Here is a 14,619-nt window from a genome sequence, read left to right as displayed (position 1 = left end):
GTTCTGAACTGGAAACTAGTCAAATATCCAAAAACCCAAAAATAACTCGGAAAGAGAGAGAGAGAGAGATTACAAGACATTTAATAGAGACATGCATTAGACATAGCATATGATTTTAAATAACATCTTCAGTAACTTAAATAACAATAATGAGTCATTGTATACAGAAATTAAATGTTATCAGTTTTTCTGCTTTCTGTGTGAATAAGCTTGTGACATTGAGCAAAATATATAGTTGTAATAAATTCTATATAGTTTTCTCTTACACATGTGAGTCACCTGTTCATGGTGGAGGGGACCTCCCAGTGATGATAGCACTGGCCCCTTTTCATTCTTTCTCTTCTTTGCTTTCCTTCACATATTCTTTGTGCTACTTTTTCTGAGTCTCTTTTACTATCCTATCTTCCAGACCATCGCTTAGATCCAGCATCTTACTGCCATGATTGCCATGCAATGTTGACCCATGGACATCTGGAAGGGAGAATCCTGGTAGTTTTGCACTACTTTCGTCTCTGCTTTGGCAAAATGGGCAGCCCTCGATGGCCCTGACAGGATCAATCAACCAGTGGGTTTGCCTGCAAGTGTCAAAGGTGTTGCAGTAAATGGTCTAGGGCAGGGCCCAAGGCTTGCTGTGGTGCTTTATAGTGTCTGGGGTAACCTTGGCATTCCACTTTACAGCGCAGTCATTACTTGCTGGAAAGTGTGCAGTGATGTTTGGCTCCATGGTGGGTAGGGAGCTCTTGTACTGGACAGAAAACCTCTGAAGCATGAATTAATTGTTTCAGGAGGTGCCCTAACTAAATCCCAACCAAATAATGCCACACCTTTTGATAACAGAAATAAGAAACAAAAGACATGTAATACCAGTACAAATGTACTAGTTTTTCTAATCATCTGTGCAACAGGTGAAAAGCCAATAGTGAAAATGTCATCCTTCTTCATTCAAAAGGGTCTAGAAGGACCCCTGTTCTCCCAATGTTGTTTCTACGATGTTCTTGTAGAAACAACATTCAAAAAAATTACTCAGAGCAAGATCAATGGGTTGAATACCAATAAGTTACACCATTAAACACTAATTTTCTGTAGAGGAGTGATATCAGAATAGGATCTCCTAGATGTTCCTGATGAGGAGATATATTCAGAAACTGAAAAATCAGGGGATGACAGGTATGAGGCACATCTTAATCTCATCCTATCAACCAGATCAATCATCCTTATCTTTTATACTTCTAAGCCTCCAACATCTGTTAAAGTAGGGTATCTCATTTGTCCTATTAGACTGTACATCTCTAATCCACTAAGATGCTTCAAATGCCATAAATACAGACACCCAAACTGCCTGTCATGACTCTTCCACCTGTGCCCAATGTGGTAGTAAAAAAAAGCATGATAACCATTCTTGCTCTGCCAAGAAAACTGAATATGTAAACTGTCAGGGAGATTATCCAGCATGCTCCTGTGCATGTCAGAAACGGAAAGATAAGATACAAATAGAAATGCAAAAAATGAAAACCGAACAAAATATACCATATCAGGATGCAAAAAGAAAATTAGCCATCACTGCACCTTCTCTGAGATCCTCTTATGCTGAAAAGAAAACAATTAAGAAAATATCAACAACAGCTCATAGTATGTCTATTCTACATTGTAACTGTTTCTCTGTTGAGTGAATCACACAATATATGGTCCAACTCCGAAAATGGTTCCATGCGATTAGAACCTACTAGTGAACAAAATTATGGCAAGGCTATCACCTAAAGGTAAACAATCAGACCCTTTCACAGAAAAAAAAGGATACTTCAGTAACCACTGAAAGCAACTTGAACTTACCCAGTGATCCTGACACTTCCAAAGATGTACTGGATATTTTTCCAAAGAAAGAGATGGACACTGGTCATCTATACTTTCCAAAATCTAATTTATTTATTTGTATGGAGTTCCTCCCTTTCTCCCTTCATTTCTTTGAAGGGGCTGGTTGAACTTCCTAATGAGGTATTGCATATGTATATTTTATGAATGTAAATCCATGTATGTTCATGGGGCAGTTTTCCTGTTCTGAGGGATGAAAAATTCGAATTTCAGGATGAAAAAACCCTCTACTTCTGAATAAGACCTGCTAACTCACCTTTAGTCGAAAGAGACCAGATAAAGGTTCCTCACATCATAGACAGGAATCGAACCCAGGTCTTCTCAACCAAAGGGCTTTGTCTATACTGACTGATGTTATAATGTTAGTATATCTGTCCAAGTCTGATAACATCTGTTATCAGACTTGGGCATGAGATTTTTAGATTTTTATAAAACATTAATTTATTGAAAGACGTTTTAGATACCACATTGTAGATACTAAACATATATTGTTTGCTAATATATCTCCTTGTAACTATTTATTTATCCATCAACATCCTGTGTACTACTATAACCCATGTCCTGGCAGAGTATGATCTTTGCTGCCCTTACATCATAAAACCTCAGGTCAATCAATTGTTTACATGTGCGAAGCCATTATTTAAAAAATTATATATATATATATATATATATATATATAATTTTTTAAATATCTCTCTCTCTCTCTCTCTCTCTCTCTATATATATATATATATATAGAGAGAGAGAGAGAGAGAGAGAGAGAGAGATATCCATGTGTGTTTGTGTGTAAGTTCACTTTATGTGTATAGTAATATTTATTCATATACAAGATAAGAACAAATTTAATGTGCAAGCAATGTGCTCCATTTGATGTGACTTTTAAATATCTTATTTATTCATTAAAATATTTACATTACCAATTTTCTCTTAATGTTTCATTTTACATTATTCATGTTTATTAGCACCCCTCAAAGCAAAGTATCAGGCTCAGCTGTTGAATTTTATTCTGAATCCTTCGAATCTGGGGAACTAAGTACCAGTGATCAACATAACACATCTGGAAGTCCTTCACTTTCAAAAGAAAGCATTACAAAACAGGAAAATAATAGGATAAAATATAGTGTCATCATACGATCACCTCTTATTCCTCACACCCATCGTCGCCACGATTCCAGTGGATCAGAAGATTCTTATACCATATCTCATTCAGGTAAGTGGTATTTATTAGATGTTATAAAGGAAACTGTAAAGTTTGTGTTTTTATTTTAAAAAATCACATTACAGATTTTTTTCTTTTCCTTGATTATCAAAATAATATGAATCGACACTCTAAAAGCCACTTTCCCTTCTGAAATACTTGGTTTGTCACACCTGTAAAATACTACATCCATTCTAGTTGGTGTTTTTTAAAAAGAAAAAAAAAATTTTTTTAAATAAATAAATTATGAAGAGTGTCGGTACTGTAGATACAAGAAAGTTTATTTATTTATTTCATATCCAAACACAAGTGGTACAGTAGTAAGTAAGTGGTACAACATGATTTACAACAAATTAGGATACATTACAATGAGATCAGCTTAGATTTGGTAGGTGAATTATACAGGGAAATAATAATTAAATATGAAAAATAGGAAACTGTTCATAACTTATATACAATAAATATAGTCAGATGTTCCTCCAGTATCTTGCACAATCAGCTGCTCTTTCTGTGCAGGATATAAGGTCCTCTTTTGTGCAAGGTGATGGAAGAAAGGGGCAAGAAAAAAGATGTTCCATGGAGTAGGTTGTCCCACACACTCACAATTGTCTGGGCCAGTGAGATAGCCCCGTTTGATGAGGTTTTGTTTGCATCGTCCTGTCGTTTGCAGTCTGTTGAGGCTTTTCCAAGTATTCCAGTCCAAGTGGGCACCACATGGAAGATGTTCGGCTATTTGAATGCCAGTATTATTTTCAGGATATAGTACAAGCCATTGTTGAATTCTTGTCTCTGGGAGGTTTTTAAGTGGTTCAACAGTTGCCAGGAAGCTATGTCAGGACCTTAGTCTTTGGGACACTGCAGTCTACCCGAATAGTGGGTGGCATTCATCAATCATTTATCTGCTTCTTTCATCAGCTGAGAATACAGATCTTCGAATTGAAGAGGGTGCAATACCAGCCAAAGTATACAGGTCTTTTAGTGGTGTTGGTTTTAGGCATCCTGTAATTAAGCGGCAGCTTTCATTCAATGCTGGATCAAGTTTTTCAGCATGGTAGGATCTAGACTATACTTGGCAGGCGTATTCAGCAGAATAGCAAAGTGCCAAGGCAGACAATCTCAGTGTGTTAGGATCTGCACTCCATTTGGAGGAGGTAAGCTTTCTTAGTATATTGTTTCTTGCATTCACTTTTGCCTTTGTTTTTTCTATGTGTGTTTTATATGAGAGGGTGCAATCAAGCGTCACACCGAGGTAGATTGGGTTCCAGGAATATCCTATTTTAGAGCCTTCCCAAGAAATCTGTAGCTTCCTGTTAGTTTCTTTATTATTAAGGTGGAAAAGGCCATTCTGGGTTTTCAAGGGGTTTGGTTTTAGTTGATTGCTGGTATAGTATGTGGTTGGACTATTTAAGGCAAGTGATAGAGTAGTTTCAATGGACTTGAAATTTTTTGATTGAGTAGCTATGGCAAGGTCATCAGCATGGATAAAATTTCTAGTTCCTGGAAAGATGGGGAGATCATTGATGTAGATGTTGAAAAGTAATGATGATAACACATTTCCCCGGGGGAGGCCATTTTTTTGGAGGTGCCAGCAGGTTCTTTCTACCCCCCAGGTCCATGTAAAAGCATCTGTTTTCCAAGAGTGATTGGATCAGGAGGACAAAGCGATTGTCTCTAGTTATTCTGTACATTTTATTTGTGTGTGAGATGGTTTATGGTATCATATGCTGCAGTTAGATCTACAAAGACTGCTCCTGTGGTTAGTTTTTGCTCATAACCATTTTCTATATTTTGAGTGAGGTTGAGAATTTGTGATGTGCAAGATTTGCCTGGTCTAAAGCCAGCCTGCTCAGCAATAAGATGGGGTTCGATTAGGGGTTGTAGCCTATTCAAAATTAATCGTTCATAGAGTTTAAAGGGCTTGCTGAGTCTGTAATTTTTTGCTTCTGTTGGAGTTTTCCCTGGTTTCAAAAAGGCCAACACTTTGGCATGCCTCCAGATAGTTGGTATCCTTAGGGTTCTGAGGCAAGTGTTGTATAGGTTTAATAACCACTCTTTAGTCCTGTTTCCAAAATGTTTAATCTGTTCTTTACAGACATCATCAAGGCCTGCAGATTTTCTAGATTTTAATAGGTTTATGACGGCGTTGAGTTCAGTGATGGTGAAATCTGAGTTAATGATATTTTGTTCCTCACTTGGGTTCTAAGTATCTTCTTTTTTGTGTGCTTTTTAGGGAATTTTCCATTCAGCAGCAGCTGGTGAGCAATTTGATTAGCTATTACCTGCAGATGCGCATATAACTTAGTGAAATCCTTCCTAATTCTGTCGATAAAGTTCCATGCCTTTCTGCTACTATGGGTCATATCAAGGGCTTCTATTTTTTTTTCCATGAGGAATGCCTTTCCTCTGCCATCTTGGAGCATAATTTTTCTCCTGCTTGGATAGTCTCTTGAGAGAAGGGGTTGTGTTGTAAAGTTGTAAGTAATCAGCATACTGGGCTTGTATGTCACTGAAAAGGCCTGGAATGTAGTTTGTGTGGCATCAAACATCAAACCACCAAACACATCCCTCGGGGGGGATGTGTTTGGTGGAGATTTTCCTCAGTATTTTTATGAATTCAGGATACTCTTGAGGGTTTGGAGGGACTTGTTCTATGGAGTGGTCGAGATCTTCCATGAAACCCTTCCAATTAGCTTTTTGGAAATTAAATTGTCGTCTGTAAGGGACTGTGTTAGGCATAATTGCTGGGTTGAATTGAAGCATTATAGGTCTATGTTGAGTATGTGGAATTGGACCTTTTTAACACAAATGTTGGATATTTTGAGCTAACAAATATGAGGTCAGGGTTATGGCCTCACTTCCATCTGCCACTGTTGAAAGAAGCAGGGAATTTTGGATTATGTATCAGGTTTAGAGAAAGGTTTTCAGCCCATTTTTCAACATGTTTTCCATCTTTGTTGGACTTTGTGTAACCCCAGTTAACACTATGGCTGTTGAAGTCACCTAATACAGCATTAGTTATGTGTGCATTATTATTGAGGAGGATGTCAGGGAAGGAAAAAGCTTTTTTCTGGTGGTTTATAGACTGAGGTAATTGAGATTTTTAAATGTGATTGTAATAATCTCAATGTTTCTGTTGTTCATTGAGTCAATGGATGATGGGATCAAGTTCTCTTTTGTAAATATTGCACTATCATATTTATCATGGGGTATTTCTTTGATAAGTTTCATGCCATGGATGAGGTCTTGTAGCACCTTCTCCTCTGTGAGTTTCTTGCAGGCAGAGCACATTGCAGTCATTACCTCTGCAAATATTTGCAATGAGATCTTGCTTGATGCTGGAGAAACCTTCAATATTAAATGATATTATTTTTAGGCATGGCCACAGGTAGGCTCCTTTAGGGCAGAAATTTGGGAGCATTTTCGTTTGATCACTTGCATTTGGTTGATAGCAGCTTTAGCTTCCCCCTAATGGGTACTAACAGGGTGCAATAGTTCTGCCTATTTTCATTGTCTTTGTCTTTTTATTGCTGACCTTCATACCATATCTATTACAACAGCAATTGAATTTAGTCAGAGAATCTTGCAGACTTGTAGTGGATTTATTTAGAAGTATAACATCATCTGCATAAAGCAAAGAGCTGACATTAACATCTCCAATTTTGATATCATGTTTAATACCACTTTCCTTCACAATGTGATCCATATAGATAATGAATAACAGAGGGGATAATGTACATCCTTGTCTCACACCAGATTTAACATTAAACCATCTTCCTGTACTTCCTTCAATTCTAACTGCTGACTTACAACTCAAATAAAGACTAAGTATTGCTTGATATAATGCCCCATTGACACCATATAACTGTAGCGTATTGAATAGCTTCTCTCTTGGCACCTTGTCATATGCCTTTTCCAAATCGACAAAACTTAAATACAGATCTTTGTTATATTCCCATGCTTTCTTGACTATTTGTCGTAAAGTGAAGATCTGATCCTTACAGCCTCTATTTGGCCTGAATCCGGCTTGTTCTTCACCAAGCTTTTCTTCCACAATTCTTCTCAACCGTTTCTCAAGTATACTTGCATAGATCTTGCCAGGAACACTCAGTAGGGAAATACCTCTGTAATTCTCACATGCAGTTTTATTTCCCTTTCTATATATGGGTACTATGAGAGCTCTACTCCATTCATCGGGAATTCGTCCCTCTGTCCAGGCTTTCTGAACTATGTAGTGCAGCCACTGTAAGACTTTTATACCACCATACTTCAGCATTTCTGGTTGAATATCATCTACTCCTGCTGCCTTTCCACATTTCAAGCCTTTGATTGGTTTTTCTACTTCAAGTATGGATATGTATTCCTGACTGCATGCCTGGTCAGTGCTTTTTATCACTGTGCTGTCATCGCTGCTTGTTTCATTTAGCAGTTTTTCAAAGTAATTACTCCATACTTCAAGGATATCTTTTTCTCCTGTTTTCATGTCACCTTTATCATCTCTAACTCCTTTTACAGCACTCTTTCCTCCATTCCTAAGCTTCTTCAACAACCTCCAGAATATTTTGCCACCTTGATATTTATTTTCTATATTCTTGCCAAAGTCCTCATATGACTTTTGTTTAGCTAGTTTTACACACTGTTTAGCTTTCTTACATTTGTCTCTGTATTCTGTAAGAGTAAAAGCTGACTTATTTGACAGGAACTTTTAATATGCTTTCTTCTTTTCCTTCACTGCCTCTTTAACTTCCTGTGTCCACCAGGGATTTCTGATTTTTTTTATCCTTGCACACAACCTCACCACATGCCTCTCTGGCAGAATCAATCAGTGTTTTCTTCAGAGTTTGCCACTGAATCTCCAAGGTTTGATTCCTGTTCTCAAACTCTTTCATTTTCTTTTCAATAATCTTTGAGACATGCAATTTAGTAAGGAGTTGTTATAGGATTAATGCTGAAGCATTTTTTTTTGTGAAATGGTGGGAAATGAAGGAGAACATGAGGTCATCCTCTAGAAACTATGTAAGGAGAGTATGAAAAATAAGTAAGAAGCAGTTTTTTTGCATAGAGAGTTGTGAATGATTAGAATGCATTGCCTGAGAGTGTGGTGTCTGTGTATGATAAAAGGGACCTCCTAGGTGAGTCTCTGATTCTATAGAGTCTTAGGATAATAATAATATGAAATGTTATATTGTAAGCAAAAATATGCCACTAGAAACATTTCTACTAATAAGTGGATTAATTAACATTTCCGGATGCTCATTGACTGATGCTGAGACTGGTGTGCTAGGGAAAGGTTATGATTTTGCTCTCATACTTAACCCCATTCTGTATCTTAATTTTTTCCATAATAATGAACAGAATCTTTCTGGTCATTCAAGTGATGATACTAACAAACAACTTTGAAGGAAAAAAGAATTAATGAACATCAGTGCTAAATTGAAAACCTGAAACCTCAAAGGTCTGGTCTGGCACATCATACTATTAATATTAAACATTGTATACTGTGGGATGAAGCTTATCTTGTCCATAGAAGCAGTTTTAAATAGGAACAACTTTTCAAAGAAACCCTTTTATACTGAATTGGAATGATTGTCCGAAAGTTTAGGAGATTCTCATCTTATGTATGAGAATCTCCTAAACATCTCATCTTATATAATCTACTTAAGATGAGATTCTCATCTCATCTTAAGTAGATTATTTTTCTGTATTATTTCTCTAGCATGCAGCAACTGTTTTATTTGATAAAGTGTATTGTATTTACCTTATATTCTTGTTCTTTGAATTACTTGTTGTTTCCACATACTGATCATGATCTACTCTTAATTTCAGTAAGAAATATCTATTCTTTTCATTAAAATTTATTACTGTGGTTATCATGTTTTTTCATTTGGCCTATTATATGTCAGATAATACTATGGTGAGTTTACTATTGATACTTGATTTTCAGCTTCCAATATGTAAAATATTCATGCATGACATGCTCCTCAACTTTGGAGAGAGGATGAAGGATATTCATTGAATAAATGAAAAGACAGTGCTTCAATATTTTAAATTCATTTGATTTCTGATTTTTCATTGAAGTAATTATTTCATTTATCTTTTAGAAACTGCTTCAGATCAAAGTGATATTGAAGGTCGTATCCATGCCTTAACAGATGAATTGCGAAAACGACAAAGAGAAGCACAAAAATTAAAACGGGAGCAAAAGCGACGTTACAGAGAGCAACTGAAAGAAACAGAAGTGTCTTTACAAAAACAGTTGGAGGTAGCTACACTGATTACAGAGATATAAATAGATAGACAGATAGTTCAGTGATTTATTTTCTTATTTAACTTAGTAGTAATATACATTTTCAAGTGTAACAATAGCCTGTCTACAGTTATACTTATATGTTAAATAATATACAATTAAAAAGAAGAAAAAAAAATTAAAAAAGGATAAATCTAAGATGAAAAGCCAAACAGCTATTTTTTCTGGCGAGGTTGATAAGTAAAGGGGATAAAAATCCCTTATTGTTTTTCAGCCAATATGCGAAACTCTAAGATCGAAAACTACGATCTAAATGTTTCATGCCGACGAAATGTCGGCGGATCCAAGCATAAGTGACCACTTGGTAGTGCCACACCAAGGCAACTCAATGCAAATGTGCCACAAACTCCCTCACTATTCTTGATATTTTCTCATAATGTAAAAACACACAGCTCCTAGGAGATGTAGTACTGCTTTACATTATGAGGAGAGGTCACTACCCAGACCAGTTTCAACCTTTTTTGAGGTCTCATCAGTGAGTAGCTAGACCTAGATGATATCAAAGTTTAAATGAAAAGAACTTACTAACCTTTCTGGCATTCGTATAGCGAAGGTATGTAAGTTCTTTTCACTTAAACTTTGATATCATATAGGTCTAGCTACTCACTGATGAGACCTCAAAAAAGGTTGAAACCGGTCTGGGTAGTGACCTCTCCTCATAATGTAAAGCAGTACTACATCTCCTAGGAGCTGTGTGTTTTTACATTATGAGAAAATATCAAGAATAGTGAGGGAGCTTGCGGCACCTTTGCATCGAGTTGCCTTGGTGTGGCACTACCAAGTGGTCACTTACGCTTGGATCTACCGACAGTTCATCGGCATGAGACGTTTAGATTGTAGTTTTTGATCTTAGAGTTTCGCATACTGGCTGAAAAACAATAAGGGATTTTTATCCCCTTTGCTTAAAGGATAAATCTCTTTCCTCAGAAAAGTGAGAGGTAGATGCTAGTTGCGTTGTACTCTTCATTGCATTAGCTGATGTCTCTTGTTCTCTGGTGATGAACTTCAAAGAATATTTGGTTATTCAGCATTCATCATTAATTCCATATGAAGTGTTGATCTGACTCCTGGCTGCTGGTTATCTCTTGCATTTTTTATATAAAAGGTATGGATGGCAGCTGCCTTAGTAGCATTGAAGAGAAAATTAGGTTAGAAACCAGCTCCCTCCATCTCTTCTTTGGCCACCCGCACTTCCTCCTCCCTGCACATCCATCTGCATGACCTTTCTTCCCACATGTTCATCCTCCCTCCTCATCACATGACCAAACCATCTCAACCTTGCCTCCTGTATCTTCGCTCTTAAGTTTGCAACTATCAGCGTTCCCCTCACATAATAATTTCTCAGATGAACCTTTCTGGTCATATTGCACATCCACCTAAGCATTCTCATCTCTGCTACCTCCATCCTGCTGATATTATTTTTCCTCAGGGCCACAGTTTCCATAGCTTACATCATAGCTGGTCTCAATACCGTCCTATAGATTTTGCCTTTTAGATTGATTGGCATCCTCTTATCACATAGCACTCCAGCCATCTCTCTCTCTCCATTTCCTCCATCCTGCTTGTATCCTGCATCCTACTTCCTTCTCAGCCTCTCCACCCTCTTCCACTGGTGAACCTAATCTAAAGTCCCTAACCTTCCTGATGACATTTCCTTCCAGCTCCAGATCTGTCTTCTGGCTGCCATCCACTTTGCAACACATATACTCTGTCTTACTTCTGCTCATACATCTCATACATCTCTCTTCCAGTACTTTTCTCCATCTTTTCAGTTTAGCTGCCACTTCTTCTCTTGATTCTGCACACAGCATGATGTCATCTGCATACAACATTGTTGAAGGCGCATCTTCTCTCACCTCCATCACAATATTAAATAGGAATGGACTTAATGCTGACCCTTGATGCAAGCCAACTGTCACTTGAAAACTTTGTCTCTCCCAGGCAGGTCTGAACTCTTGTCTTCACATTTCTGTACATCTCTTGCACCAACCTGACATATTTCTCCGGTACCTTCTTCTCCCTCAGACACCTCCAGACTTCTTGCCTTGGCACTCTATCACACCAGCTGTAGCTCCCATTGTTTCTCTTGAAACTTTTCCATCATCTGCCGTAACCCAAAGATAGCATCTGTTGTTGATCATGAAGTCAGATTGATTGAGTATAACATTTTGTATTTATTGCTCAAAAAGATCTCACCAGTTTTGGTCATTTTTTGTTATGTCGATCTGGTACTTATCTAATTCCTTTTTAGTTTGCATTTTGTAAATATGTTTTAAAAAAAACCTCGAATTTATGATCGTTTTATGGATTTTAATATTTTTTATACTTTTTTATATCTGTTTCTTACACATCTTTTACATTTGTTTTTCGACACTGATTTTATGTTGCCTTATTTATTTATTGAATAGTGTACTTCTAAGAAATGTTACATTCATGATTTTTGTTATTTTGACTTTTATATATAGTTTTTATTACACATGTTTATGTGCCATAAACATGTGTAATAAATAAGACCTATATAAGCCCTTATTTATTACACATGTTTATGGCACAGTGTGACCATAGCTGCCCTTCATCATCATCATCAATTTTTTTTTTCCCTGATATATACCCTCAAGTGGTGGATAGGATATGATAGTACTACATGAAAAATTTACATCATCACTAACTTCCTATCAACAATTTTGCTCCAAATCAGTCTGTTACCTGTCAAGACTCTAACATTATCAGATCTTATATTTCTCTCTTCTAAGGCACTTTTTACCATATCAATCCACCTACATCTTGGTCTTCCTCTGGGTTTTATTTCCTGCCAACTAGGCAGAGAACACTTGTTTTGCTAATCTTTCCTCACCCATTCTGTTTAAGTGAGTCATGACCATACCACCTGAGATTAGCTCTGCTAATGCATTTCTGGATGCTGACAATGTCAAGTCTTTCTTAATATCCTCATTTTTAATATGATATTGCCATTGATGACATCTGTTCAGGCCCCTACTCTTTCTCAGGACTATCATATCTGCTGTCTCTAGTCTTTGGTCAAATGTTTTACTTCTGACCCAGCTCTCAGATCCATAAGTTAAAATTGGTTTGAAAACTGTCTTGTATACAGCTAATTTAGTGTTTTCATAAATTACTCTCTTATTCCATATAAATTTATTCAGTTGACTTCTTACCATACACCAGCTTTGTTGATTCTGTTGTCTTTTTCCATATTTAATTTACCATCTTCACTAAAAATCGTGCCTAAGTAGCTGAAATGTTTTACTTGTTCTGTAGGTTCTCCATTCACAATAAAGTTGATATTTTCAAACTGTATTGTGCCTATTTTCATTGTCTTTGTCTTGTTACTGCTGACCTTCTATTACAACAGTTATTCAATTTTTTCAAGGAATCTTGCAGACTTTTAGCAGATTTATTTAGAAGTATAACATCGTCCGCATAAAGCAAAGAGCTGACATTAACATATCCAATTTTGATATCAGGTTTAATACCACTTTCCTTCATAATGTGATCCATATAGATAACAGAGGGGAACAATCTCTGGCTGACACCAGATTTAACATTAAACCATCTTCCTGTACTACCTTAAATTCTAACTGCTGGCTTACAACTCAAATAAAGACTAAGTATTGCTTGATATAATCCCCATTGACACCATATGAAGACTAAGGATTGCTTGATATAATCTCCATTGACACCATATAACTGTAGCGTTTTGAATAGCTACTCTCTTGGCAACTTGTCATATACCTTTTCCAGATCTACAAAACTTAAATAACATGGATCTTTGTTATATTCTCATGGTGTCTCAACTATTTGTCGTGAAGTGAAAATCTGATACTGACAGCTTCTATTTGACCTGAATCCAGCTCTTATTCTTCACCAAGCTCTTCTTTCACAATGCTTTTCAACTGTTTCTCAAGTATACTTGCATATATCTTACCAGGAACACTAAGTAGAGAAATTCCTTTGTAATTCTCACATTCAGTTTTATTTCCTGTTTTATATATGGGTACTGTGAGAGCTCTGCTCCAATCATCTGGAATTCGTCCCTCTGTCCAGGCCTTCTGAACTATGCAGTACAGCCACTGTAAGACTTTTATCCCTCCATACCAAACATGGAATTCTAATCAGTAAATTGCAGCATATGGGAATGGACATAGGGTTGGTGAGATGGATAGGAGGGTGGTTGACGGAGAGATATCAGAGAGTGGTTTACTCGGGAGTAGAGTCCACAAGACGGCCTGTGACTAGTGGTGTGCCACAAGGATCTGTTCTTGGACCACTGCTGTTTAATTTGTTCATAAATGATATAGGAAATGATCTGAGAGGAACAGTTCATTTGTTTGCGGATGATGCGAAGTTGGGTAGGGCAATAGTGAATGCAGATGACGTCAAAATTTTGCAGGATGATTTGGATAGATTGGAGGTCTGGGCTAAGGAGAATGGATGTCAGTTTAATGTGGCAAAATGTAAGGTTATGCATTTTGGGGTGAAAAGATTGGCGGCAGTTTACTGCATTGGTGGAACCGTGCTCCAGGAAATTGATGAGGCACAAGATTTAGGAGTGTTGGTAGATAAGGAATTGAAATTTAGGGGACATATTGCAAAAGTGACCAAAACAGCTCATCAAATCACTTGGTTGCTGAAGAATACGATGACAAGCAGAGACAAGCAGGTTATTGTTCCTCTGTATCGAGCCTTGATAAGACCCCATCTAGACTACTGTGCTCAGATTTGGTCACCTAGGTTTCTTCTTGATGGGGAGGAGGTGGAGAGGATCCAGAGGCGAGTGACCAAGATGATAGCAGGTCTGTGGAATGAACCGTATGAGAACAGGTTGAGGAATTGTGGGTTGCAAAAATTGGTTGATAGGCGGAGGAGGGGAGATATGATTGAGACATTCAAATTACTGAAGGGTTTCTATAAAATTAATTCAGAAGATATTTTTGAGTACAGGGCTGGTTGTGGGAGGACTAGGGGACATCCATGGAAACTGGGCAAAAGTGTGGTTAGTAAAGGTGTTAGAGCTGGGTTCTTTACTTTTAGAGTAGTGAATGAGTGGAATGCGCTCTCTGAGTCTGTGGTGGATGCTGTGACAGTGAATGAGTTTAAGGCGAGGTATGATAGATACTGTATGAATGTCAAATAGTTGTGATGAATATGATTTGGGGCCTCCCTCGATGAGTCCAATGACTCCCTGGAGTTGCCCGTAATAATAATAATAATAATAATAATAATACTT

The 14,619-nt window shown here is 37.2% G+C and overlaps 1 protein-coding gene across 2 annotated transcripts in view; it reads left to right on the top strand.

Annotated features, from left to right (window-relative positions):
- LOC150098544 (uncharacterized) overlaps nucleotides 1–14,619 on the top strand; it is a 610,245-nt gene that overhangs the window by 511,289 nt on the left and 84,337 nt on the right. For both annotated transcript variants that reach the window (XM_090405300.1, XM_090405297.1), the window contains exons 32-33: nucleotides 2,832–3,079; nucleotides 9,166–9,326. In XM_090405300.1, the coding sequence (XP_090261426.1) occupies nucleotides 2,832–3,079; nucleotides 9,166–9,326 (409 nt within the window). The remainder of the gene's footprint in view (nucleotides 1–2,831; nucleotides 3,080–9,165; nucleotides 9,327–14,619) is intronic.

This window comes from Typopeltis vanoorti, chromosome 15 (assembly GCF_054136105.1).
Source record: "Typopeltis vanoorti isolate ZY-2024b chromosome 15, IOZ_Tvanoo_1.0, whole genome shotgun sequence".
Taxonomy (NCBI): Eukaryota; Metazoa; Arthropoda; class Arachnida; order Uropygi; family Thelyphonidae; genus Typopeltis; species Typopeltis vanoorti.
The sequence above is the reverse complement of the archived record's forward strand: the minus strand, read 5'-3'. Positions and strand labels throughout refer to the sequence as shown.